The following is a 22669-nucleotide window of genomic DNA, read 5'->3' as shown; positions in this document are numbered from 1 at the left end:
AGTGTACTTACATATAATAAATAAATAAATCTTTTTAAAAAAAAAACAAAAAACAAAAAACAACTGGGGTAGTGAAGGGAGCCTGGGGAAATGGATGAAAACCCAGAGCCAGCAGATGGCAAGAAAAGCAGGTTGGGGGCAGAGAGTCCCGCGTGGGCTTGAGAAGTGTCTCTGGTGGACATAGCAGCATGAGCAAAGGTCCTGTGGCCAGAAGGGGGCAGCAGTGTCTGGCAGTCAGCAAACAGCACAGGGTGGGGACAGGGGAGCAGGTTAAGGAGACAACGTGGGCTTTATTATGTATAAGATGGAGCTATTAACGGAAGGGCTTCCTCACCACTCCCTTCCTCCTCCTCCTCCTTTTATCTCATGCTACTCTCGTTATCCGACAGCTTCCACCTCAAGTGCTGAGATTCAAACTGTGCCCCACCACGCCCAGCTACCCTCTAGGTTCTGTCATTTCTCCCTCACCCACAATCATATACTTCTGTCATAGTAATTTAATCAAAGCCTGAAAGTCGATCTAACTACCTTTTTGTTTGTTTGTTTGTTTGTTTGGTATTTTTTTTGAGATAGGGTCACTCTATGTAGCCCCTATGTAGCTCCTGTCCTGGAGCTTGCTCTATAGATCAGGCTGCCCTCTAACTCCAGGATCTTCTACCCTTGCCTCCTGAGTGCTGGGATTAAAGGTGTGAACCACTACTGACCAGACAATTGTCGAGTTTTCAATCTCCCACCTCACACACTAGTTTCAAAAATCACTCTCTCATTCTTTCTGTTTGTTTGTTTGTTTAGCATGCTTTCATACACTGCTGGGAACTGAACCCAGACTCTTGTACATGCTGGGGAGCGCTCTCCCTCTGAACTAAGGTTCTAACAGGGGCTGTGTGTAATGATACAGCTCAGTGCTTATCTCTTGGTGGTGTGGGAGGGGTGCAAATTTCTGTACATTTAAAACCAGACTGGTCTACATGTAGTGATTTCCAGGCTACCAGAGAGGTCTACATAGTCTCAAAAAAAAAAAAAAAAAGTTTTATTTGGGCCCAAGGCACCTATGCATAACAGCCTGCCTCTGCACCAAGGGCTGCCTTTGCTCTCTCTACAGTACCTGCTGCTGATGCTCATCGTCTACATCTTCGAGTGTGCCTCCTGCATCACATCCTACACCCACCGCGACTATGTGAGTGGGGAAGGGGGTGGCGGGGGCAGAATGATGCCGGGAGTGGTCACGGTGGTGGTGAGGGCGTCCCTAGAGTTGCAGAGCATACGCCCGGTAGGCCCCCATCCCTAACCAAGCTGCCTTCTGCCCTTCTGTCCTTCCTCCTCAGATGGTGTCCAACCCATCCCTGATAACCAAGCAAATGTTGACCTACTACAGTGCAGACACTGACCAGGGCCAGGAGCTAACCCGCCTCTGGGACCGGATCATGATTGAGGTGGGTTGGGCCCTGTGTACTCACCTGGCAGAATGAATATTTCCACTCTGGGGACTGAGGTAGGGTGGCAGTGCCTTTGGTCACTACAGTTTTGGAGACCACAGGCCCAGAAAAGGAGTTTCCCTTTCAGGGCTGTCTGCAGTGAAATAATGATGGTGTTTCTCCTCCATTATGACAGTCATAAAAACTTTACTGCCAGCCCAGGCTACCCTTCAGCCTACTATTCTTCTCTTTTCGCCCCCCTCCCCAAACAAAGCTGTTTGTGTTGCTAGGGATGGAATCCAGGATGTCATACCTTCTAGGCAGGGGCTCTACTGCTTAACTTTTCATTACCCTACTTCCCATTGCTCTGTCTCTGTCTGTCTGTCTCTGTATGTCTCTCTCTCTCTCTCTCTCTCTCTCTCTCTCTCTCTCTCTTAATGTCTGAGATAGGTTTACCATGAGTTATTTGGGCTACCCTTCAATTCACTATGTAGCCCAGGCAGTCCTTGAACTTGTGACTCTGACTCTCTGTCTCAGCCTGCTGAGTAGCTAGGATTACACGGGGAGCTCCTTTATTACCTAAAGCTAAGGCCTTCTACTAAAATACCCATTTCAGCTGGGCATTGTGGTACACCGCTGAAATCCCAGCACTTGGGAGACTGAGGCAGGCAGCCACCAGTTTGAAAACAGCCTGGGTTACACAGTGAAACCCTGTCTCAAAAACTACAACAAACCACTCAGTGGGTTGAGAAATGCCGTAAATCTGCCTTTTATAAAATTTGATTTAAAAATTGTTATGTGCATGAGTGTCTGCGTGTATATGCATCCTTGTGTGGGGATCCCCACAGAGGTCAGAAGAGACCATCCAATTCTCTGCAACAGAGTTATAGGTAGTTGTGAGCCATCCAACATGGGTCCTGGGAAATGAATTTGGATCCTCTTGACGAGCAGCAGGTGCTCTTAGCTGCTTGCCCTCCCTCCCCCGAAATCAAATTTGTCGGCACAGTTATCAGCAATGGTTTGTGCCAAATCTATTAGCTTACTGGTGCACAACCTCACCTCTAGCCCTGCCTAAACCCTGGCTGTTTCTCCAGCAAGAGTGTTGTGGTACATCTGGCCCCATGGACTGGGTGAATTACACATCAGCCTTCCGGGCAGCCACCCCGGAAGTGGTGTTCCCGTGGCCCCCACTGTGCTGTCGTCGGACAGGGAACTTTATCCCCATCAATGAAGATGGCTGCCGAGTAGGCCACATGGACTACCTGTTTACCAAGGTGTGTCTCTTTGCCCTCTGTTTCCTCCCTTTTCCCCTTCTACTGCCTGTCTGTCCCTCTGTCTTTCGGCCTCTGCTCTCTGGCCTTTTCTTTCTTTCCCTTCTCCCTGGTCCTCCCAGCTCTTTGTCTGGGTCAACAGAATGCACAGACTCAGTGATTTAGACCGGATGTCTGGGCCTGGTTGGATGGGAATGAGAGAAGCAACAGGAACGGTATCAGTTGCTGGAGCTGGGCCTTGCATGCACGCCTGTTGTCATCTTGCCCACTTAGTAAGCTGAGGCAGTTTGGCCATAAGTTCATGACCAGTCTGAGTAACTTTGAAAGCTCTTGCCTGCAAGGAGCCAAGCTTAGGGTTCAGTGCTAGAGCACCTTCCTAGATTCCCGGGGGGGGGGGGGGCTGAAGGCGTGGCTTAGTGAGATTGGCTTTTCTAGGCACGTGGGAGGTCGTGGTTTCAATCCTAGGTACCATGGAAACGAAAAAATAACAGCTGAAAGCCCTTGGAGGTGGTGCACATCTGTAATCTTACTTGCAGAGGGGTCACTGCCAGTCTGAGGCCAGCCTGGGCAATATTAAAAATAATAACAGCAGTGTGTGGTGGTACGTGTGACTACAAGTCAGGTTGTTAGATCAGGCTTGGAGGGGAGACGTCCCAGGGCACCCCGTCACCAAGGACTTAGCAGATTGTAAAACTGGGGCTCAGAGAACCAGAATCATGTCTGTGTTCTACAAAGGGCAGAGCTAGCTCCAGGCTTGACAGGGTCCCATGTCCTGGACCTTTGCTTCAGCTGCTTCGTGGCTGGAAGAGGATCCAGGAAGGTGGCCCTGGTGTTGGGCTCTGCTCTGGCTCATCTTTCATCAGAAGCAGATGGGGTGTATGGGTAGTACAGAAAGCCAGGCTGAACATAACCAACCCTACTGCTGCCATCAGAACATTAGAATGCAGAGTGGCACCTGCTGCCTCTCAGGCTGAGGCTCGGGGTCGGGTGGGGTGGTCAACAGCACTTTCCTGGCTAAGGATCCCAGAAGACAGACATGACCAAAATTCCCACTGCAAAGATGGGAAAACCAAGGCAAAGGGAAGAAAAGTTATGTCTCCCAGGGTACATGGTGACTTTGTATCACCCACCAGCCCCGAGTTGCATTTTCACAAGCCGCTCTCTGCTGTCCCTCTCTCCAGGGTTGCTTCGAGCACATCGGCCATGCCATTGATAGCTACACTTGGGGCATATCGTGGTTTGGCTTCGCCATCTTGATGTGGACAGTGAGAAATGGGACACCCGTGGGCTGTGGGGGAGGGAGCTGTGGGTGTTCAGGGGTGTGGATGTGGGCTTGGTGGGGGGTGGGGGGAGACATGTGTTTGGGCTAGAGCACCCAATCTTCTCATTTGCCCACCCAGCTCCCTGTGATGCTGATAGCCATGTATTTCTACACCACTCTCTGAGGAGGAAGAGGAGGCCATAGATGCACCTCGGCCCAAAGCTCCTGCCTCACTGCTGCGCGCACTTGGACAGCCTCAACCTCCTCCCCATCCCACTTCCATGTACCTCAGCCTCAACCCACCCCATCCACCTCCCTCCATTTTCCCTTCTTGCGATCCCAACATCCCTTTCTAGATGTAGGAGCTGCCCCGGGCCCTCCCTGTGCCCCTGGACCTGGATTTATGTGCCCAGAACCTCTTGACCCTGCTTCACTTGGCTGATCTGCAGACAACAACATATCTTGTCCTTAGAGGCCCTTTGCTGCTCCTAACAACCCATCCTGCCCCGATCTGTGGCTTCCAGAACTTCTTGCAGGTGTAGCCACTGCTGCTCAGTAGTTTGTTTAAGCTCTTATACGCCTAGATTTTGAAAAGAGGAGGGTGACATGTTCTGCCGTGGTCATTGTGGGGGTTCCCATCAGCACCCCAACATGTGTCTGAGCTTTGGCTGGACACCCAATAAATACTGGCTGGCTGAATGAGCAGAGGAGTTTGTTCTGTTCTGTTTGAGATGAGGTCTTACTCTGAAGCCCAAACTGTCTCTGGAATGTGTGTGTGTGTGTGTGTGTGTGTGTGTGTGTTGTGTTTGTGTACATATACATATACATATACGTATATAATTTCTGGCTAGTCTTGAAGCCAAGGTGATTCCACTGCAGCTGCCTCCCCACTGAGAGGTTACAGGTGTGACCCACAAACTCCTCCCCTTCCGTCCTCGCCTCTGGAATGCTGGTGTTCCAGGCATGCCGCATTCCACCCAGCTGGAGTTTGTTTTCTCTTGGGGACAAGGGTGAGAGAGTAAGACTTCGGAAGGGAGTGGCCGACATCCAGCTGACATTGATGAGGCCTCACGTGGGGTTTACTGGCCCATGCCATTGGTTTAAAATGGTTGGCTTCAGGCACGTCTGGATACAGGAGTGCCCTTTTGGTTTCCAGAAAGGTTTTGAATTTTTCTCTTTGTTTCTTTGTGTGTGTGTGTGTGTGTGTGTGTGTGTGTGTGTATGTGTGCACAGAGCCTGTAGTACACACACACACACACACACACACACACACACACACACCTACATGCGCCCAAAGGCCCAAGGAGTGTCTTTCCCTGCTCCTCCCCCTCTTCCCTTAAGATAGCTGAACCTGGCATCCAACAGTTTTCCCCCCAGGCTAGCTTGGCTGGCCAATAAGACCTGCCCACCCTCCCTTTGCCATCCAGTACTAGAGTTACTGATGTTTTAAAATGAGATCTGAACTCAGGTTCTTTTTTTTTTTTTTTTGGTTTTTTTGAGACAGGGTTTCTCTGTGTAGCTCTGGCTGTCCTGGAACTTGCTCTGTAGACTCAGAGATCTGCCTGCCTCTGCTTCCTTGAGTGCTGGGATTAGAGGCAATGGGCACAACCACCAGATTGTTTTTACTATTATTTTAGATGATTTATACTATGAGTATGGCTGCTTCGCTTGCATGTATGCCTGTGCACATACATGCAGTGCTCTTGGAGGTCAGAAAAAGGTGTCAGGTCTCCTGTAACTGGAGTTACAGATGGTTGTGAACTACCATGTGGGTGCTGAGAGCCAAACCCAGGTCCTCCTAAAGAGCAACCAGTGTTTATAACTACTGAGCCCTCTCTCCAGCCGCTGGCAGACCTTTTCATTGTGAATCATGGATTTCTCTCAACCCACTGTTACCAGATGGAATGCAGAAAGTAGCTGCATGCCGTGTCTATGATCTCAGTGCTCAGAGGGTGGAGGACGAACGACCAGGAGTTAAGGTTTTCAGTCAATTAGAGGCCAGCCTGGGCTACAAGAGACTCTATCTCAGAACAATACAAAAACAAAGAAAATATCGGACTACAAGACTTTTCATTCTGATAAATGGGCATTGTGGTACATACATGTTTTCCCAGAACTTGAGAGCTCAGGAAAGGATGGAGAGTTGAGACTCGCCTGCATGCTGTTCAGCCAATCTTCTTCATTTCTGCTTTGTTACCAAGGCAGAGACCTGCCCCATCCAGTGGAGAAAAACCAAGAAGCCATGAGTTGGTATCCTGTGGATCTTCACTTCATTCCTTAGATATTTTGACATTTTCATTTTTTTTTAAAAAAAGATTTACTTATTTTATATATGTGAGTACACTGTCGCTGTCTTCAGATACACCAGAAGAGGGCATCAGATCCCATTACAGATGGTTGTGAGCCACCATGTGGTTGCTGGGAATTGACCTCAGGACCTCTGGAAGAGCAGTCAGTGCTCCTAACTGCTGAGCCAAGCCGTCTCTCTAGCCCAACACTTTCAAGAAGACTTTTTTTTTTTTTTAAAGAAAGCTTTTGTATGGGTGCTGGGGAGCCATCTGTCCAGTGCCAGACATTTACATTTTAAGAATTTTTTTTTAATGTGTCTTTGCTGGTTGTGCAAAATGTACATGGAGGGAAGAATTATTCTGCCAAGCATTTCTGAGCTTGCCCTAAGCAGTTCAGGCAAGCCAGGCCTTGCTGTAGATGGGTGCTTTAGGGTGGCTCCAGGGGAGGGGCGCAGGTAGACCCCTGTACCTGTCCAGGGTTGTGCCACCAACCTCTTTGGTTCCCCTTGTGCACATACCTGCTGAGTGGCTCAGCAGGGTGGACAGCAATGCAGTTTGATGGAGACAGCCTGGGCTGGCACGACAGGTTTCTCCTTCCTGGCCCCTTGCCCAGAGACCAGTGCCTGTGGGTAAGAGGGGAACAGAGAGGTGAGGGCCAGGTCAGAACAAGGATCTTAGGAGGGACAGGTAGCCACCCAGCGTCCTGCAATCCTCCAACCTTCTCATTGTATTGCTGTATTGCTCTTCCACCTCTAACCAGCTTTGGCTCCCTCGGCACACAGTCCAATTCCTCACGATGTGGAGGGACCTGTGTGACTCAGTCCCTTTCCACTTCCCCATGCTTATCTCTCTTTCCGGCCTCTCTGAGCATCTCATGGGAACTCATAGAAGAGAGAGAATAGTGCCATGGCACATAGCCGCCAAGTAGGGCACAAACCATTTCTATTTCACCTGTGATAGTAAGTTTGAAGCCGTGGTGCATAACTTTAGAGACAGGTGGATCTCTGTGAGTGTAAGACCAACTTGGTCTCCATAGTGAATTCTCAAGATAGCCAGGGCTACACAGAGGGACAAACAGACAAACACTGCTCTAGGCTTTGAGGACCCAAGAGTATACAAACCAGACCTGTTTCCCTTTATAAAACTTACTTTCAAAGCCAGGTATGGTGATACTTGCTGGCTATTCCAGCTGGGTATCCCAGCACTCGGGAGGTTAAGACAGGTGATCTCAAGTTTGAAACCAGCTTGGGCTACATAATAACACCCTGTCTCTCATTTAAAAGGTGGGGGTGGGGGGTCTTGCAGATGCTGGGCTGTTGGTGGTGCCTGCCTTTAAACTCAGCACTCAGGAGGCAGAGGCAGGCAGATCTCTGAGTTCAAGGCCATTCTGGTCTACAGAGAGAATTCCAGGACAGCCAGGGCTACATAGATGAAACTGGTCTCAAAAAGGGAAAGAAAAAAAAAAAAAAAGAGGTTTGTGTGTGGTGTGTGTATGTGTGTATGTGTGTGTGATCATAGTATAAGACTTGCCTAGCGGGCTGGTGAGATGGCTCAGTGGTTAAGAGCGCCGATTGCTCTTCCAAAGGTCCAGAGTTCAAATCTCAGCAACCACATGGAGGCCCACAACCATCCGTAACAAAATCTGATGCCCTCTTCTGGAGTGTCTGAAGACAGCTACAGTGTACTTACATATAATAAATAAATAAATAAATCTTAAAAAAAAAAAAAAAAAGACTTGCCTAGCATACACAAAGTCCTAAGCTGGACCCTCAGCAATAGGAAAACAGGAGACATGCGGGCCAGTAAGGTAGCTCAGTGGGTAGCCATTATATTTACTTGCTGTATGTGTAAGTGACTTTTCTGTTGCTGTGGCCAAGCACAACGGCCAAGGCAGTGAATAGAAGAAAATGTTTATTTGGGCTTTTGGTTTCAAGGGATAATAATCTCTCATGGAGAGAGGTACGGTATTCATATTGGCCAGAGCCAGAAGCTGAGACATCACATCTCCAGCTGGAAATTCTCAAAGCCTGTCCCCAATGTTGTCTTTCCTTCAGCAAAACTGGACCTCCCCGTGGCTTCCTCCGAACAGCGCCGCCAAATGAGGGTAAACATCCAAAGACCTGAGCCTATGTGGGGCACTTCTTTTTCTTCTTCTAGACTTTATTTATTTATTATATGTAAATACACTGTAGCTGTCTTCAGATCTCATTATGGGTAGTTGTGAGCCACCATGTGGTTGCTGGGATTTGAACTCAGGACCTCCGGAAGAGCAGTCAGTGCTCTTAACCACTGAGCCATCTCACCAGCCCCCTGTGGGGTACTTCTTATTCAAAGCATCACACCATGAAAGTCTGACAACCTGAGTATGATCAGCTAGAAGGAGAGAACCCACAAGATAGCACCCTTCAGAGGCATCCCCCAGCGACCCAGAGACCCACTTCCCGTAGCCAGGACTCAGCACCTCATAGCCAGCTCATCCAGTCCAGCCAGGAATTCATCAACAGATGAATCCACTAACGAAGTGAGTGGTTTTATGATCCCATTACACCTCAGCAGTGCCACCAGATGGAGGCCTTCCTGTCCTCATCCTTTCTTTTGTTTTGTTTTGTTTTTTCGAGACAGGGTTTCTCTGTGTAGCCCTGGAAGTCCTAGAACTCACTCTGTAGACCAAGTTGGTCTCGAACCCAGAAATCCGCCTGCCTCTGCCTCCCAAGTGCTGGGATTAAAGGCCTGCGCCACCACTGCCTGGCTTCCTGTTCTCATCCTTAAGCATCCTGAGAGAAATAAATCTCTTTCTCTCTCTTTCTGAGACAGGATCCGATTATGCCAATTCTTCAAGACTAGATCCAAGCCTAAAATACTAAAAAACAAAACAAAACAAAAACAAAAAACAAAAAAAAAACTAACCCCTGGGACTAGGGAGATCTGCTCAGAGGGTAAGAGTGTATATAGTACAATCAGGAGGACCTGAGTTCAAATCTCCTGAGCCCTTGTAAAAAAGCCAGTGGTGGTATGCTGTGCCTACAACCCAACTACTATGGGGTGGGCATAGTAGGATCACTGGGCCTGGCCAGTTGGGAGCGTAGCTCCAGGAGCTGTGAGAGACCTTGTCTCAAGGGAAGAGGTTGGAAGAGCAAGGACACCCTGATATTCTCCTAGGAGGATGGGGTAGGGGTGGGAGGGAGAGGTGGTAGGTGATGAATTATCTTTCCACTGGTGAAATGAGTCAATTCAGGCCACAGTATATTAAATGCAGGTTTACTGGGAAGCTGCTCTTGGGTGAGTTCACTGGTCCCAAGGACTGAGGCCAGGGAGATGGGGTGGAGTTGGGGAGGGGGAGGAGAAAGAAGGAGAACAAGACAAGGACCAAAATGTCTAGATTAGTGCTCACTTCGGCAGCACATATACTAAAATTGGAACAATACAGAGAAGATTAGCATGGCCCCTGCGCAAGGATGACACGCAAATTCGTGAAGCATTCCATATTTTTAGATACAATTTGCTAAACTCATGAAACTCAAGAAGAACGAAGACCAAAGTGTGGACACTTTGCCCCTTCTTAGAATTGGAAACAAAACACCCATGGAAGGAGTTACAGAGACAAAGTTTGGAGCTGAGACGAAAGGATGGACTGTCTAGAAACTGCCATATCCTGGGATCCATCCCATAATCAGCTTTCAAACGCTGACACGATTGCATACACTAGCAAGATTTTGCTGAAAGGACCCAGATCGAGCTGTCTCTTGTGAGACCATGCCAGGGCCTAGCAAACACATAAGTGGATGCTCACAGTCAGCTATTGGATGGATCACAAGGCTCCCAATGGAGGAGCTAGAGAAAGTTCCCAAGGAGCTAAAGGGGTCTGCAAACCCTATAGGTGGAACAACATTATGAACTAACCAGTACCCCGGAGCTCTTGACTCTAGCTGCATATGTATCAGAAGATGGCCTAGTCGGCCATCAGTGGAAAGAGAGGCCCATTGGTCGTGCAAACTTTATATGCCCCAGTACAGGGGAACGCCAGGGCCAAGAGGTGGGAGTGGGTGGGGGAGCGTGTGGGGGACTTTTGGGATAGCATTGGAAATGTAAATGAAATAAATACCCCCCCCAAAAAAAGAACATTAAAAAAAAAAAAACCCAAATTGTAGCTTCAGTGAAATCATGAGTTTAATGCATGATTATCTGAAATGTTGCATACAGAATGTAATAAGCTTACTCATGCATTTCCAGGAGTATTAGGTTTTTGGGGAACCGTGACTTTGTTGATTGCTAATAATGCAAACTATGTGCTACATTACTTTATTACAGATAAGCCATGTGAGATTGAATGTGTACTATAAATGGTTGTGGTATCAAATGATAACTGTTTTAATTAATGTTTTAATGTTAACCTGTGTATTAGTTGGGCTACTATGTCTATAATGTAAATTTTTTTTGAAAAGCCTGTTGGGGAGTAAAGAATTTATTTGGCTTAAAAAAAAAATTGTCTAGATTATATAGGGAAGAGCCCCTGAGGGAAGGGCAGCCCGGCCCCTGTGCTGGAGAGTTCAGGGTTGGAGCAGGGTATGCCAGATAGAGATGCTGGGAGGACCTGGAGGCCAGGTCTGCTTTGATATGTAAAATTTGCACAGCAGTCCCTTGTGAAATCAAACTATGGACGATCCAGAAGGAGTTAAGGGAATGATCAAAATATCAATGTATGAAAGTCTCTAATAATTAATTAAAATATATTTTAAAAACAAGAGACAAGTTATAATCTTAGAGCAGGAAAAAACAAAACCACAAACCATTTGTAGATAAGGCAAATTAGACCTTATTCCAATCGCTTCTCGGTCTTTTGGCTAAGATCAAGCACAGACCTTATTCCACATCTACAAGATCAACTGTGTTCAATCATAAAGTAGTGTTTTGTTAATTTGTCTCTCTTTTTCTCTCGGACCGGATCTGGATATGCAGCTCAGACTGGCCGCAACCTAAAGATTCAACTACTTAGTTTCCCAAGTTCTGGGATTACAGTCCAACTCCCACCTTTCTCCATTCAACCCGATGTAGCTCAGAGGCCGAACTCTAAGAACAGCTTGTGAACTTGTGAGGTTTGAGACAGTGGGTTTCACCTCTCTAACCTTCAGAGGTTACCTGATAATAGGCTTGATCCTCTGCTCAGGTCGACGTACACAACGCGATCTGTGGAAAGGGCTCGATCAGCTGCCGCTAATGCTATAATGTTTCCTTTCAACCCTTGGAGGGCTATTTACATTTGTGGGTACTGAACTAGGATCGTGCGCTGCTTTGTTTTGTGAGTGTGTGTGTGTGTGTGTTGTGTTTTGTTTTTTTAAGGATATACTCATAGTGCTCATTCCTGTCTCCTCCTTGCAGCTCTTCCGTAGGCCTAGAGATAGGAAGCGTGCCTAGCCTAGAAAAGCTGCGGGCTCCACACGCCTCTGGCCCTCTGATCAATCAACAGCGAGTGCAGCCTTGCGGCCAATCAGAAGCGGCAGCGGCAGATTAAGGCCGGCCTCTTTGAGAGCGCCCTCGTGTCTCATTGGTTGTGGCTCAGGGCCAGCCAATGAGCGGTGCCACCGCAGGCTGGGACCAGAACTGGTTTGTGCAAGGTGCCTCCCTGGCCGAGATCCAGGGACTACTTGATCCTGGCTGGGCCCTGCAGTGTTACTCGGTGGCTGCTGGCTCAGCAGGCCGTCAAGTCGTGGAAAATTAGAAGTGCTTTATTCAGTAGAAGTGTTTATTCAAACAGGCCAATCATAATGGGTCAAGGCACCGCTACCCACACCCATGGCTGGGGCTGGCGTCCTCCCTGCTGGAATACTTTTTGGTGAGGGTGAGGCAGGCTAGTCATACATCCAGTCCGTGGTGGTTTAGGAAAAGTACCTGCCGCTGGGCTGACTTTTGAGGCCCTTCCAATTTAGTGTGGTGGCCCCCTACATTCTCTTCCTACGTTCCTCACTTTGTTAGAGATTAGACAAAGCAGATGCCTTGAAGGGCCTAATGCACTGGTGAGTGCTAACGCACCAGTGGATCTAACATCTGTCTTCTAAGGGCACCTTCTCACTCTGAGAGAGAGGGCGCCCGAGGGAGGGAGGGAGGGAGGGAGGGAGGGAGGGAGGGAGGCAGGGAGGGAGACAGGGAGGGAGACAGGGAGACAGAGACAGAGTCTCATGTAGCCCTGGATGGTCCAGCACTTGCTATATATCAGACTCAGAGATCTGCCTCCAGAGGAAAACTGTCTTTCTTTTTTGGACCCTTTATTTATTTTCAGATAAAAATTTACGGCACAAACTGGTCACGTTCAGTAATATACCCTTTCCAAATGAGTATGTGTAGCCTCTCTAATAAATTCCTTCTACTTCTTTTGATGGAGAACACTCCCTTAGAAATTATTTCCTTGCTCTCTTCGTCTGCTGCAAAAAAGAAAAATTTCTCGATTGTTTATGTCCGGCTTTATTTGGACTTTGCACTCACCAAGACACAAACTCCTTGCGTTAGGTTACGTCCTCTCAATAGATTGTTATTTTCCACATATTGTAGGGGGTTAAGACAAAAGCTTGAATTTTCAGATTGGAGGTGCTCAAATAGCCGGGCATAAACAGGAAAGATGGTAGTTTCCTTAAGTTCGTGTTGAAGAAGTCTTCAAGGACTTTAACGGTGACAGAAAGGTCAGAGTAGGCATAAAAGGGCAAAATCTGTAACCAATCAACACTGTTGGCTGGCTATGTGGCAACACCGCATCTCAGCTTCACGCCTTGCCGCTTACACACCTCCAGGCCAATCAGACTCAAGGCCCGAGTTCCACAGCCAATCAGCTGCAAGGAGAAGCTGGCTGCTTCCCTGGCTGGTCAGCACCCAACAGGCACCAATAAGAAAAGAGCAGAGCCAGAGCTGCAGCCAATCAGTGTCTGCCTCAGGATCAAGCGCACCGAGGGTGTGCGCGCGCTGGCCTCGAGCTCCTGGGCTTCCGTCGATCCCCACTTTGTAACGGCCACTCTGGCCTGAGCTGTCCTTAAAGTGGGTGAGGTTGATGTAGGAGGAGACCAAACTGGTGAGTGCTATGGCTTTTCTTCCTTTTCTTTGATATTGGGCCTAGCCCAGAGAATGCTAGGGCTGAGGTGGAGGTGTCCTCGAGGGACATTGTTGAGGATCAGAAGATAGAGTTAATGGCTTTAGGTTGTGTGGCTCTTGGTCATTTTTGGGCCCAGGTTGGTCAGGAGAGGCAGCATGCCCTCCGACTTTTGTTATGGGCCCGGAGGCCAGCTTATGCTGAGGTGGGAAAAGCCACCAGCACTGCTCGGCTCTGGCAACTGGAGGGAGAGGCTTGTGGTTCCCTGGTGTGCACGTGGTGACGAGTTTTCTGGGGGTTTTGGACCCAGCTTGGGCTGAAGTGAATGTTCATGAGGTTGGAAGCACACTGGGAAGCTATCAATATCCATTTTCCCAGGCCTCACAGATGGCTGTTTTCCCGACTTGAGGTTGAAGTCCCTCGGCATTGGATCCAGAGTGGACAATGTGATCAGGATGTTGGCCTAGTGGTTCTCTGGAGGTTCTGGAGTGAAAGCCTCTAAATCCCAGCCAAACGTATTGCCCACTAGGAACGGATAACTTCCCCGATTGGATCACTGGCTTTTCAAATTTCGGGGGTGCCCAAACCTTCCCATGCTCTTGACCTATATGTATAGAGCAGGCATACCAGTTGTGCTGGCCTGTAGAGAGAGTTGTGTGAGACCCTCTGTGCTTTAGGGAACCGTCTTCACTGTGATCTTTTACATTGCTAGTTTTGGTTGGGACAGGGGTTTGCTATGTACTTCTAGTCTGTCCCCAGTCCTGTGATCTTCCTGCCTCAGCTTCTGGTGATGGAATTAGAAGCCTGCATTCCATTCTTGGGTCACTGATCCTGTTGTTGTTATTGTTGTTGTTGTTGTAGTAACTTGTGGGGCAGTGTGTTGATACCTAATTTCACTTGGCTGTTTCATAGTATTAAGGTCTTTGGGGTACTTTGGGATTACATCCAAAATATAGATATGGAAGACAGAGCCATGATTGGGCTTCCACGGTCTGTTTGCTCGTGAAAATCACCAGGAAATGTGTGCACATGTGTGTGTATATGTATTTAGTGGGAAGAGGGCTATAGGGATTGCAAAGATGACAAGAATAGGCACGGGCTTCACAGCATCCTGCGGGATTCATTTTGTTACTTGTTCATATGTGAAATTGTATGCGTGTCTGAAATGATCAATGTAAAAAGAAGGGCTGCTCCTGTGTCTGGATGGTGAGGTCCTGAGAGGTTAAGAACCACTGGAATAGAGCAGACTTTATTCCATACTGTGTACGGATTCTGAGTGAGACCACAAATTACCCATTTCCCCCCATGCTTGCTGTAGGTCTCATATACTGACCTGCACATCCATCCCGAGTCAATACAGGACCTCAAGTGTGTATATATGTTTACAGATAGTCCACTCTCATGGGTGCACAGTTGAGGCCCATCTGGACCTAGGGTGTGGGCTCAGCCTCTTTTGGTCCAGTAAACTCTGGACTCTGGATTTCCAGAATATAGTCTAGGTGTATGTATCTGTCTGTGTGTGAGAGAGTGTGTGTGTCTGTGTGTTTGTATGTGTGAGTGCATGTGAAAGTTTGTGTGTGTGTGTATGTATGTTTGTGTATGCACATGTGTAAATGAGTGTGTGAATGTAGTGCGGTTCTCTCAGCACACAAGTGGGTACTTCCTTGATGCCCTGGGACTCTTGAGCCCACCCACCGGGAGGAACATAGCCCAAGGAGGCCAGAGTGGGGCCCTCTGCTTGGGTTTAGGTAAATACTGATATTTAGTACTCATCTTGAAGCAGCCCTCACATAGCAGCTGAGGATTTGGCGAGAGTTCAGCCCCATAATAAGACTGAGGACAGGACTGTGAAAATGAGTTGGTACCTATGGTTTCTGAGGGCTGAATTATCACAGGGTCTTTAGGATCCCATTCAGCCCCTTCAGGCATCGACTATACTTTGTTCTTGGGTGAGCCAAGTGCCAGTATTTTTTTTTTTCTTTTATTATTTATTCCCATGTGCTGGTTTAAGGGAAGAAAGGAATTCACCAGAGGTGTCTCTCTGCTCTGGTATGTGTGGGACATACTTGTCTCCAGTGAACAGCTCAAAAATTCCTCTCAGATTTGGATAATTGGATAATTTACACTTGTAAATACTGTGGGGAGTGTGTGAACCTTCATTTGGAGAAAATGTTTTGTTGGGAAGTTATTCTAACAGTTTTTATTTTCTAAGTTGAATTCTGTTCAGCTTGGCTTGGGGAATGGACTCAGTATTTAAAACCCCTGGGACAAAGGAAGGTGTAGTGGTTCATACCTATAACCCAAGCTCTTGGGAGGCCGAGGTGGGAGGATTGATGGAAGACCAGCCCAGGCAGTCTGATAGACAGTGAGATTCTACCTCAAAACTGAAGAGGGTGAGGGAAGATGAAAGGAGAGCATTTTCATAAAGCAACCACCCCTGGCATGCTGTGATAGGTCTGAGTTTAGCTGTAATATTGACATAGAATCAGTACTCGTTACCTTGTTACATTAAGCTGGGTTTTGCATTACAATCTAAGCTTTGATTTTACCCTTGGGCTGTGTGCTCTGAGTACCTCACACATGTTCCTTAGAGTTTCATTGGTCAATCCTACTGGCAGGAAAAAAATGTCAGACCTCAAGTTTGACTCGGCAATACAGGTATTAAAGAGAACAGAAAAGCTGGGTATGACGGCTCATCCCTAGAACCCCCAGCATTTGGAATGCTACTGCAGGAGGAGTTCCATGAGTTTGAGGTCAGCCTGGGCTATAGACCTTATCTCAAAGAACAAAGACAAACTAACAACAAAATAGTACGGTGATCATCCCTCCTTTTCCCACATATTTCTCTTCCAATCATATGTCCAAATCTATGCACTTTAGCTTCTGCCTGGACACAGGGTGTGTCCTAATCTGTGAGCTCTAGACTCTACTACGCTAGGGAGATGATGCTCTCTGCATGATCCTGGGAAGCAGGAAATAGGGACAATTGTGTTTATTTCAGACAGGGTCTCAATATGTTGTTCAGGTTGACTTCAAACTCACAATCCCCCTGCCTTAGCCTCCCGAGTGCTATGATTGCCAGCAAGTGCCACTTTTCTCAGGGATGAGCAACATTACAAGAAGGTTCAGTATGTCAGAGGCCAGATGCAGCAGGGCAATTAGTTTGGGAAAGGATTGAACTTGAAATTCAAGTTGAAATTCAACTTGAAAGCTCCTTCATAATAAGGAGCTTTATTACGATGCTGAACTTGCTACGCTGGGGGTATGATTGGGTCTTGCAGTGGGAGAGCATTATGAGAGGTGTAGCATCACACTATCGGTAGAATGTAGAGGGTGTTGAAGGGAGAGTCTTCTTTCAAAATCCTAGAGAGGTACTTTCTTAGGAGAGAAAAGACATCTAATCTTAGAGGATCAGACTTGTCTAGGTTTTTTCTAAGGAACCATGAGGTTCCATTCCATGTGATTTAGTGTAGCGTGGTCTACGTGACTCCTGGCATTACATGGAGCCAGATATTAGATGGAACCATGACCTTATCTTGCAGTTGCACAGGGGGAGGGTCTGCAAGGCCATAGCACAGCAGGGCTTCCTAACTCTGACCCAGAGAGCCAGCGGGAGAGCAGCAGGGGGATGTGGCTAAATGTCTGAGGGATAAAGACAACTACAGGGTCTGTGATCCTGTCTCTACTCTTGCAAGTCAAAGTGCTCGCTGTTGGGTCTGTTTCTCTTGTAATTGCTTAATGCCAAGTGTCTGTGGTTGCTCTTCCATGGCTGTAGGAAGAGGCCAGGGAAGGGACCCCAGTGTCCCCAGCATAAGGGCTTAGGTGCAAAGGGCCCTGAAAATACCTCTACGGGCTTCTCTCTCTCTCTCTCTTTCTGTAAGGGATAACCTTACTGTGGGAAGACACCAAGTGGGAAGTGGGAGGCAAAATGGGGTTTCCTATTCTTTAGGGCCTTTTGTTTACTCAGTGGGGAACCCCCTGACTCTTTCCTCAGTGCTCTGAAAGCCTAATGTCAGTCCCCACAGACTGTCTTTGAGTGGTCCCTACTACTTGGTCATCAGGGGGTGAAGCATACTAATAATGGGGCAGCTGAGTCACTGGCAGAAGGGAGGGGCTTCTTCCATTGGTCAGTGCGGCTGCTGACAGACCCCAGTGCCTTTCCCGCTACAACTTTGCCCCACTTCTTGTTTTTAGAGACTGTGTTTTTGTGTTGGAGGAAGGCTTGTATCTGTTTGTACATTTATCAGAAGGACTGGCATTTAGTATGACTTTTACATAGCAGTATCTAGTATGATCCCAAGTGCATGATGTTAGGAATTAGAAAGCTCAGAAGTGGAAAATATTTAACGTTCAGAGGAGCAGATGAACACAGGGTTCCATTTGCATTTTCCCTTTCGATCTGACTCATCTTCCCCTATCTCCACCCTACTAACCCTTCACCAGTCTCACCCACCGACACACCCTGTCTGATCTAGGAGGATCGCCACCTGCCTGCACCCAAGCTAGAATCGGAGGGAAGGCATCCTAGGTCCTGAGGGATAGAGTAATAGAAGGCTGGACTGAACATCTTGGAGTCCTGGAGCCAAGGGAGAAAAGCAGATCTGACTGTTCGTTATTGGCTCGAGGAGGGGCCAGAAGCTAGGGAGAAACCTCTGGGGACTCAGCTCATTCTGGCACCACAGCAGCCCAGCCAATGTCTGGCCTGTCTCTCCTTTCCATATTTACTCCATATGTATGACAGATTAGATAGATACCTGCCATGAATAGAAGAGCAGCTTAGGATCAAATTGATAGAATGGTAAAAAATAAAATAAAATAAAATAAAACATAACTAAAATAAATGAAAAGGAAACAAACACATTTGAGTCTCAAAAGCTTTTTATCCCTTTCTCAATTTAAAGAGTATCAAAACTGGGCGTGGTGGCATTGGCTGAGACAGGATGATAGAGATTTCAAGACCAGTCTGAGCTACACAGGAAGAAGACATATGGGAGGGGGGCGCTAAAGGTGTCAAAGGAGGTGGAAATCTCCAGGGACCTTGACCCCTTGAGCAGAAAATGAAAGAAACCCCTGGTTTTGATTTCAGAGAAATGTCATTTGTCATCAGCCCAAGAAAAGGAGATTTTTCTCTTCGAAGACCACCACAGGCTTCCTGGGGTTGCCCCCCTCAGAGTCGGCTGGGAGGATCTGAGTCACACACACCTAGTCTTTGCTGTGGTCCAGAGGACAAGGGTCAGTCTCATAGAGTAAGGGAGGCCTGGTGAACTAAGCCAGGGAAAGGAGGAGCCTTGGCTTTTCCTCTGCCTGCTGCTTCCCATTCTGTGTTTCTATGCTTACACTTCTGAGGTATCAGAAGTGCTTTTCCAGCTACTCCTTGCTATGGCCACCTCCAGGATGTAGAACTAATAGCAGCTCAATGCTGTGTTGTGCTCACAGACTGCTTCCTCATGCATGGCACTTCATCTTCACCCCCACCTCTGGAGGAGACCATGACACTTGATGCATGAGGTGACTGAGGGAGGGATGACGTGCCCAAGGTGACTCAACTAGTAAATGGCAGAGATGAGGCTTCAACTCTGACTATCCCAAAGTCCCTGTCACCACAGGTTCACATCTTTGACTATACAGAACTCACAAGTGAATTAGGCTGAGGAGGCAAGGCAGTCCGGGTTGTTAAAAGTAGATCTGTAGCCTCTCTTATAGGTCTTAAGCAGAGAAAGTGAAGCCACACCCCTCTAGGGGACTGTGGCAGACTGATAGTTGGGATGACTGAGGACAGGGGTGGAGCTAACTGGGGGTAGGTGGGCAGGAACCCCAGGAGCAGTAGAGAGCATGCGGTACTAGGAGGCAGCTACAGAGGTGAGTTACCATTCCTCTCCCCAGCTGTGCTTTTCCTCCATTCCAACCTTCTTTCTTTCTACTCCCTGCCAACCTGCATCCCTCACCCCAAGGTGTCCAAGTAGTTCCTCATTCCTCTCTCTGCCTCCCCCACCATGCTGCTTACTCATGGAGGGTCCACACCAAGCTAGGCCTGCAGGATGCTAAGACTCGCAGGCTCTCTCTCTCTCTCTCTCTCTCTCTCTGGCTCCAGTATTCTGGGTGGCCTGTGTCATGATGGTTTTGATGTGTGATTAAAGTCTTGATTTGTTGAGCCCTTTCTGAGTCTGAGTCTTTTGGCTTATGGAAAACAGAACTCCACCATTCTTTATCCTCAGTGTGAGAGGAGATAGCTTCCCTTTCTCCGCTCTCTTTCCTTTCTTTCACTTCCTCAGGCATCAAAAGCCTTCTCTAAAACTCTTGTGTGACTCCCTTAATTCATTGGATGGAGATCTCTACTCTTTTCTAATCCCTTCTCAGAGGGTGTGTTCTAGAAGCGTCAGTCTTACAGAGACAATTGCGTGACGCCCTAGAGTCTTCTGTCCTGCCATGTGAGCTGTCTTGATGCCTTCTCTGGCTTTCTGGGCTCATGTTGGGGGAGGACCCAAAAGCTTTCTGAGCTCTCTCATGAGGTCACATTTCCTCCATTCATAAATGCCAGGTTTGATGCAAAGTGTGGAAAAGGCCAGGCTGTTCGAGGCTTTCCCTGCAAAAGAGCCTGGGGAAGCCAAACCTTCCTTAAGCTGGGTGTTTGCTAACTATACCAGCCCTAAACCCACTATCTGATACCTCTGCTAACTGCCTGGCTGTTGTTCTTCAGGCCCCAAATCTAACCTCTGGCCCAGTGTACATTCTCCTAGTATGGCATCCCCACAGCTGGCCTTTGGCCTAGTTTATTTGATTCATTCAGGACAGACAGCACCAATCTGAGCCCAGACACTCACTCTTTCTCCCTTCCCCTCCACAGGCCAGAGAGTATGCGGTTTCTCCCCCACTTCTACCATGGATCCCCCATTGTGGCTTTCCTCTCAGAGCCTGTGAAACTGGTAGATTAGCCAGGAACAATGCCCCAGACCCCCACAAGACTAATCAGCCCATATGGCTCTGACAGGTTGGTACAGTTAGCGGCTAGACTCCGGCCAGCACTGTGTGATACCCTGATCACAGTAGGGGGCCTGGAGTTCCCGGCTCACAGCCTAGTGCTGGCAGGTGCAAGCCCAAGGCTGGGCTGCAGGGGCCGGTGGGCTCTGGTTGAAGACATAAGCCCTTCTACCTTTGCTCAGCTTCTGACCTTTGTCTATGGAGAGAGTGTAGAGCTACAGCCTGGGGAGCTGGGGAACCTTGAAGAGGCAGCCAAAGCCTTGGGGGTACGGGCCTTGGAAGAGGCCTGTAAGAGAGCTCAAAAGGGCAAGAATGAAGATGAGCTGGATCCAGGACTGAAGAGGCACCAGCAATCAGAAGACTTCATGAGGGGTTCTGAGAGAGGACTCGGGAGTCCTGGAGAGAAACAGAAACCAGAGAAGGATTTTAGAAGTAATGGGAGAGAACAGGAGATGCCACACAAGCATGAAGCACCCGGAGAGAGGCCTGAGCTGGCAGGAGCAACTAGAATGATGAGCTCAGAGGAGGTCATGCGAGGTATCTCGAGCCACAAGGGCTCTGAGGAGAGTCTTCGTGGGTGCCCTGGTCCCCTTTCCCCACCAGGTTCCCTCCTAACTAGCCTCATTCCCAGGCCCTGGTGGGCTGAAGTCCCTAGGTTGGGGGAGGGCCAACCGGCCTTGTGGAGCATCTTGTTGTGGCCGTCCAGATATGGCGCTCCCTTCTCCCATAGTACCCCCATCACTGCGGCCTGGCAGGTCTGGCCTCAAGATCAGAGGTGAGTGAGGGGCCTTAAAGGAGGCCATCTAGGCAGGGAGGGAGTGGCTCCGGAGAGCAGCAGTGATGGTTGGAAGGGTTCAGTGTACATTTCCTGAGTTAGAGACAACAAATATTGTCATCACAAGACAGGCCAGAGTCGGTTAGGCTCTCAGGCTTTGCCAAGACTGTAATTCTTCTCCACCCAGGCTCCCACTGACCTTGAACCCTTCCAAAGCTCTCTGGAGTCAGAATCAGCTGGCTTCCTCTAGCCCCACTCCAGGTAAGCCCCTCCGTACTCCACACAGGGCTTTGCCCAGTGGCTGGGCTCCAGGAGTCCAGCCTTAGCAGGGCCCCTTCTTCACTCTGTTTCCAGGATCTTTTCCCCAGGGCACTGAAAACCTCAGCCCTTGGGAGATAGAAACATCTGGGCCAGGGTTCACAGGTAAGTAGGGTGAGAGCTGCTGCCTCCCCTCTCCTCACCAAAGCGTTTCCTTTCTCGTATAGACATTGTATAGATTCGGCCTCAGGGATTCTGTCTGGGTCACGCCATTTCTCTGTCCACACAGGCACACTGGCAACCTGTATGAGTCAGGAGGGCACACTGAACTGCCCATCTCACCAACACCTTCCTTTACCCTCTCCTGCTCGCTCTCGGCCCTATTCTTGCTCTGTGTGTGGAAAGCGGTTTTCACTCAAGCATCAGATGGAGACACATTACCGAGTCCACACAGGTATGGGCATCCTGCCCAGTGTGAATTTATCATTTTCATTTCCATCGCCGGCCTGCCAGCTCCTCCCTTACCCTATTGCTCGACGCACCCCTAGCTTGGAGAGCCTTCGCCCATTTCTTCCTTCTCTGGCTTTCTCCTCCACCTGTAGGGGAGAAGCCCTTCTCCTGTAGCCTCTGTCCTCAGCGCTCCCGGGATTTCTCTGCCATGACCAAGCACCTGAGGACACATGGGGCTGCTCCCTATCGCTGCCCTCTGTGCAGGGCTGGCTGCCCTAGCCTGGCCTCCATGCAGGCGCACATGCGTGGTCACTCGCCCAGCCGGCTGCCGCCTGGATGGACCATACGCTCCACCTTCCTCTACTCTTCCTCGAGGCCGACCCGGGCCTCCAGCTCTCCCGGTAGTCCTACCTCCTCTGCTGCCACCTGACCGAGTGTTGGTAGCTTCTCTGGCTTGACAAAGAGTCCAACCAAAGAATGAAAGGCAGAAGGGCTCAGCTAGGGCGGCCTGGCAAATTTAACCGCATAAGAGCTGCGAGACAGGAGCTACGAACCCTCCCGGGACAAGCGAGTTGCAGAAGCCTCGGCCTGGCGAGTCCGAGTTAAAGGACAATTAACTTGGTGAAGATTAACTGGGGACTGTCAATTTCATCACTATAATAAAGTTTCCTGTGCTCTCCAGTCAGGACGAGTCCAGACTTTTCCTCTGTGCTAGGGGGTTTCCACCCTTGCCCTGTAGCGGCCCCTGCTGGCCATTCAGCATTCAATAAAAAGAGGGTCACACTTCTCCTTCGGGGGGGGGGGGCTTCGTATAATTCCCCAGGGCAGCACGCGGCAAAGGCGCTCCAGACCCTACGGGAGGGGAAACGTGGCTTTGAGGCGCCCCAAGACTCGGTTCCTC

At 48.8% G+C, this 22669-nt stretch overlaps 2 protein-coding genes, 1 long non-coding RNA gene and 1 other non-coding gene across 5 annotated transcripts in view; 3 read left to right on the top strand and 1 right to left on the bottom strand.

The window, feature by feature from the left end:
- Upk1a (uroplakin 1A) overlaps nucleotides 1–4640 on the top strand; it is a 9009-nt gene extending 4369 nt beyond the window's left edge. Inside the window, exons 3-7 of the mRNA XM_029479733.1 lie at nucleotides 1103–1177; nucleotides 1326–1433; nucleotides 2510–2689; nucleotides 3868–3951; nucleotides 4087–4640. Of these exons, the coding sequence (XP_029335593.1) occupies nucleotides 1103–1177; nucleotides 1326–1433; nucleotides 2510–2689; nucleotides 3868–3951; nucleotides 4087–4131 (492 nt within the window). The 3' untranslated portion in view covers nucleotides 4132–4640. The remainder of the gene's footprint in view (nucleotides 1–1102; nucleotides 1178–1325; nucleotides 1434–2509; nucleotides 2690–3867; nucleotides 3952–4086) is intronic.
- Nucleotides 4641–9618: 4978 nt separating this feature from the next.
- On the top strand, nucleotides 9619–9725 carry LOC115031686. The gene has a single exon (XR_003837345.1). It is a non-coding gene; the product is annotated as a U6 spliceosomal RNA (small nuclear RNA).
- Nucleotides 9726–13227: 3502 nt separating this feature from the next.
- Nucleotides 13228–22453, top strand: Zbtb32 (zinc finger and BTB domain containing 32). 2 transcript variants are annotated; one of them, XM_021166611.1, is made up of 6 exons: nucleotides 13228–13289; nucleotides 20152–21060; nucleotides 21248–21321; nucleotides 21415–21483; nucleotides 21608–21772; nucleotides 21921–22453. In XM_021166611.1, the coding sequence occupies exons 2-6, from the start codon at nucleotides 20249–20251 to the stop codon at nucleotides 22196–22198; spliced, it is 1398 nt and encodes a 465-aa protein (XP_021022270.1). In that variant the 5' UTR covers nucleotides 13228–13289; nucleotides 20152–20248; the 3' UTR covers nucleotides 22199–22453. The 2 variants fall into 2 exon arrangements, with proteins under 2 accessions (XP_021022270.1, XP_029335585.1); XM_029479725.1 differs by lacking the exon at nucleotides 13228–13289 and adding an exon at nucleotides 18492–18539.
- On the bottom strand, nucleotides 18168–22266 carry LOC115031532. The gene is made up of 3 exons (XR_003837182.1): nucleotides 22180–22266; nucleotides 21522–21620; nucleotides 18168–20681 (listed from the first exon to the last, which is right to left on the bottom strand). It is a non-coding gene; the product is annotated as an uncharacterized LOC115031532 (long non-coding RNA).
- Nucleotides 22454–22669: the final 216 nt, after the last annotated feature.

This window comes from Mus caroli, chromosome 7 (assembly GCF_900094665.2).
Source record: "Mus caroli chromosome 7, CAROLI_EIJ_v1.1, whole genome shotgun sequence".
NCBI classification, from domain to species: domain Eukaryota; kingdom Metazoa; phylum Chordata; class Mammalia; order Rodentia; family Muridae; genus Mus; species Mus caroli.
Note: the sequence above shows the minus strand (reverse complement) of the source record. Positions and strands in the feature narration are given on the sequence as shown.

What these genes read in the sequence shown, in the direction of transcription:
- Zbtb32 (XM_021166611.1), top strand. Translation starts at nt 20,249, where the DNA reads ATGCCCCAGACCCCCACAAGACTAATCAGCCCATATGGCTCTGACAGG. An exon ending in TTCCTCTAGCCCCACTCCAG is followed by an intron (nt 21,322 to 21,414) that starts GTAAGCCCCTCC and finishes CTCTGTTTCCAG; the next exon opens with GATCTTTTCCCCAGGGCACT. An exon ending in ATCTGGGCCAGGGTTCACAG is followed by an intron (nt 21,484 to 21,607) that starts GTAAGTAGGGTG and finishes CTGTCCACACAG; the next exon opens with GCACACTGGCAACCTGTATG.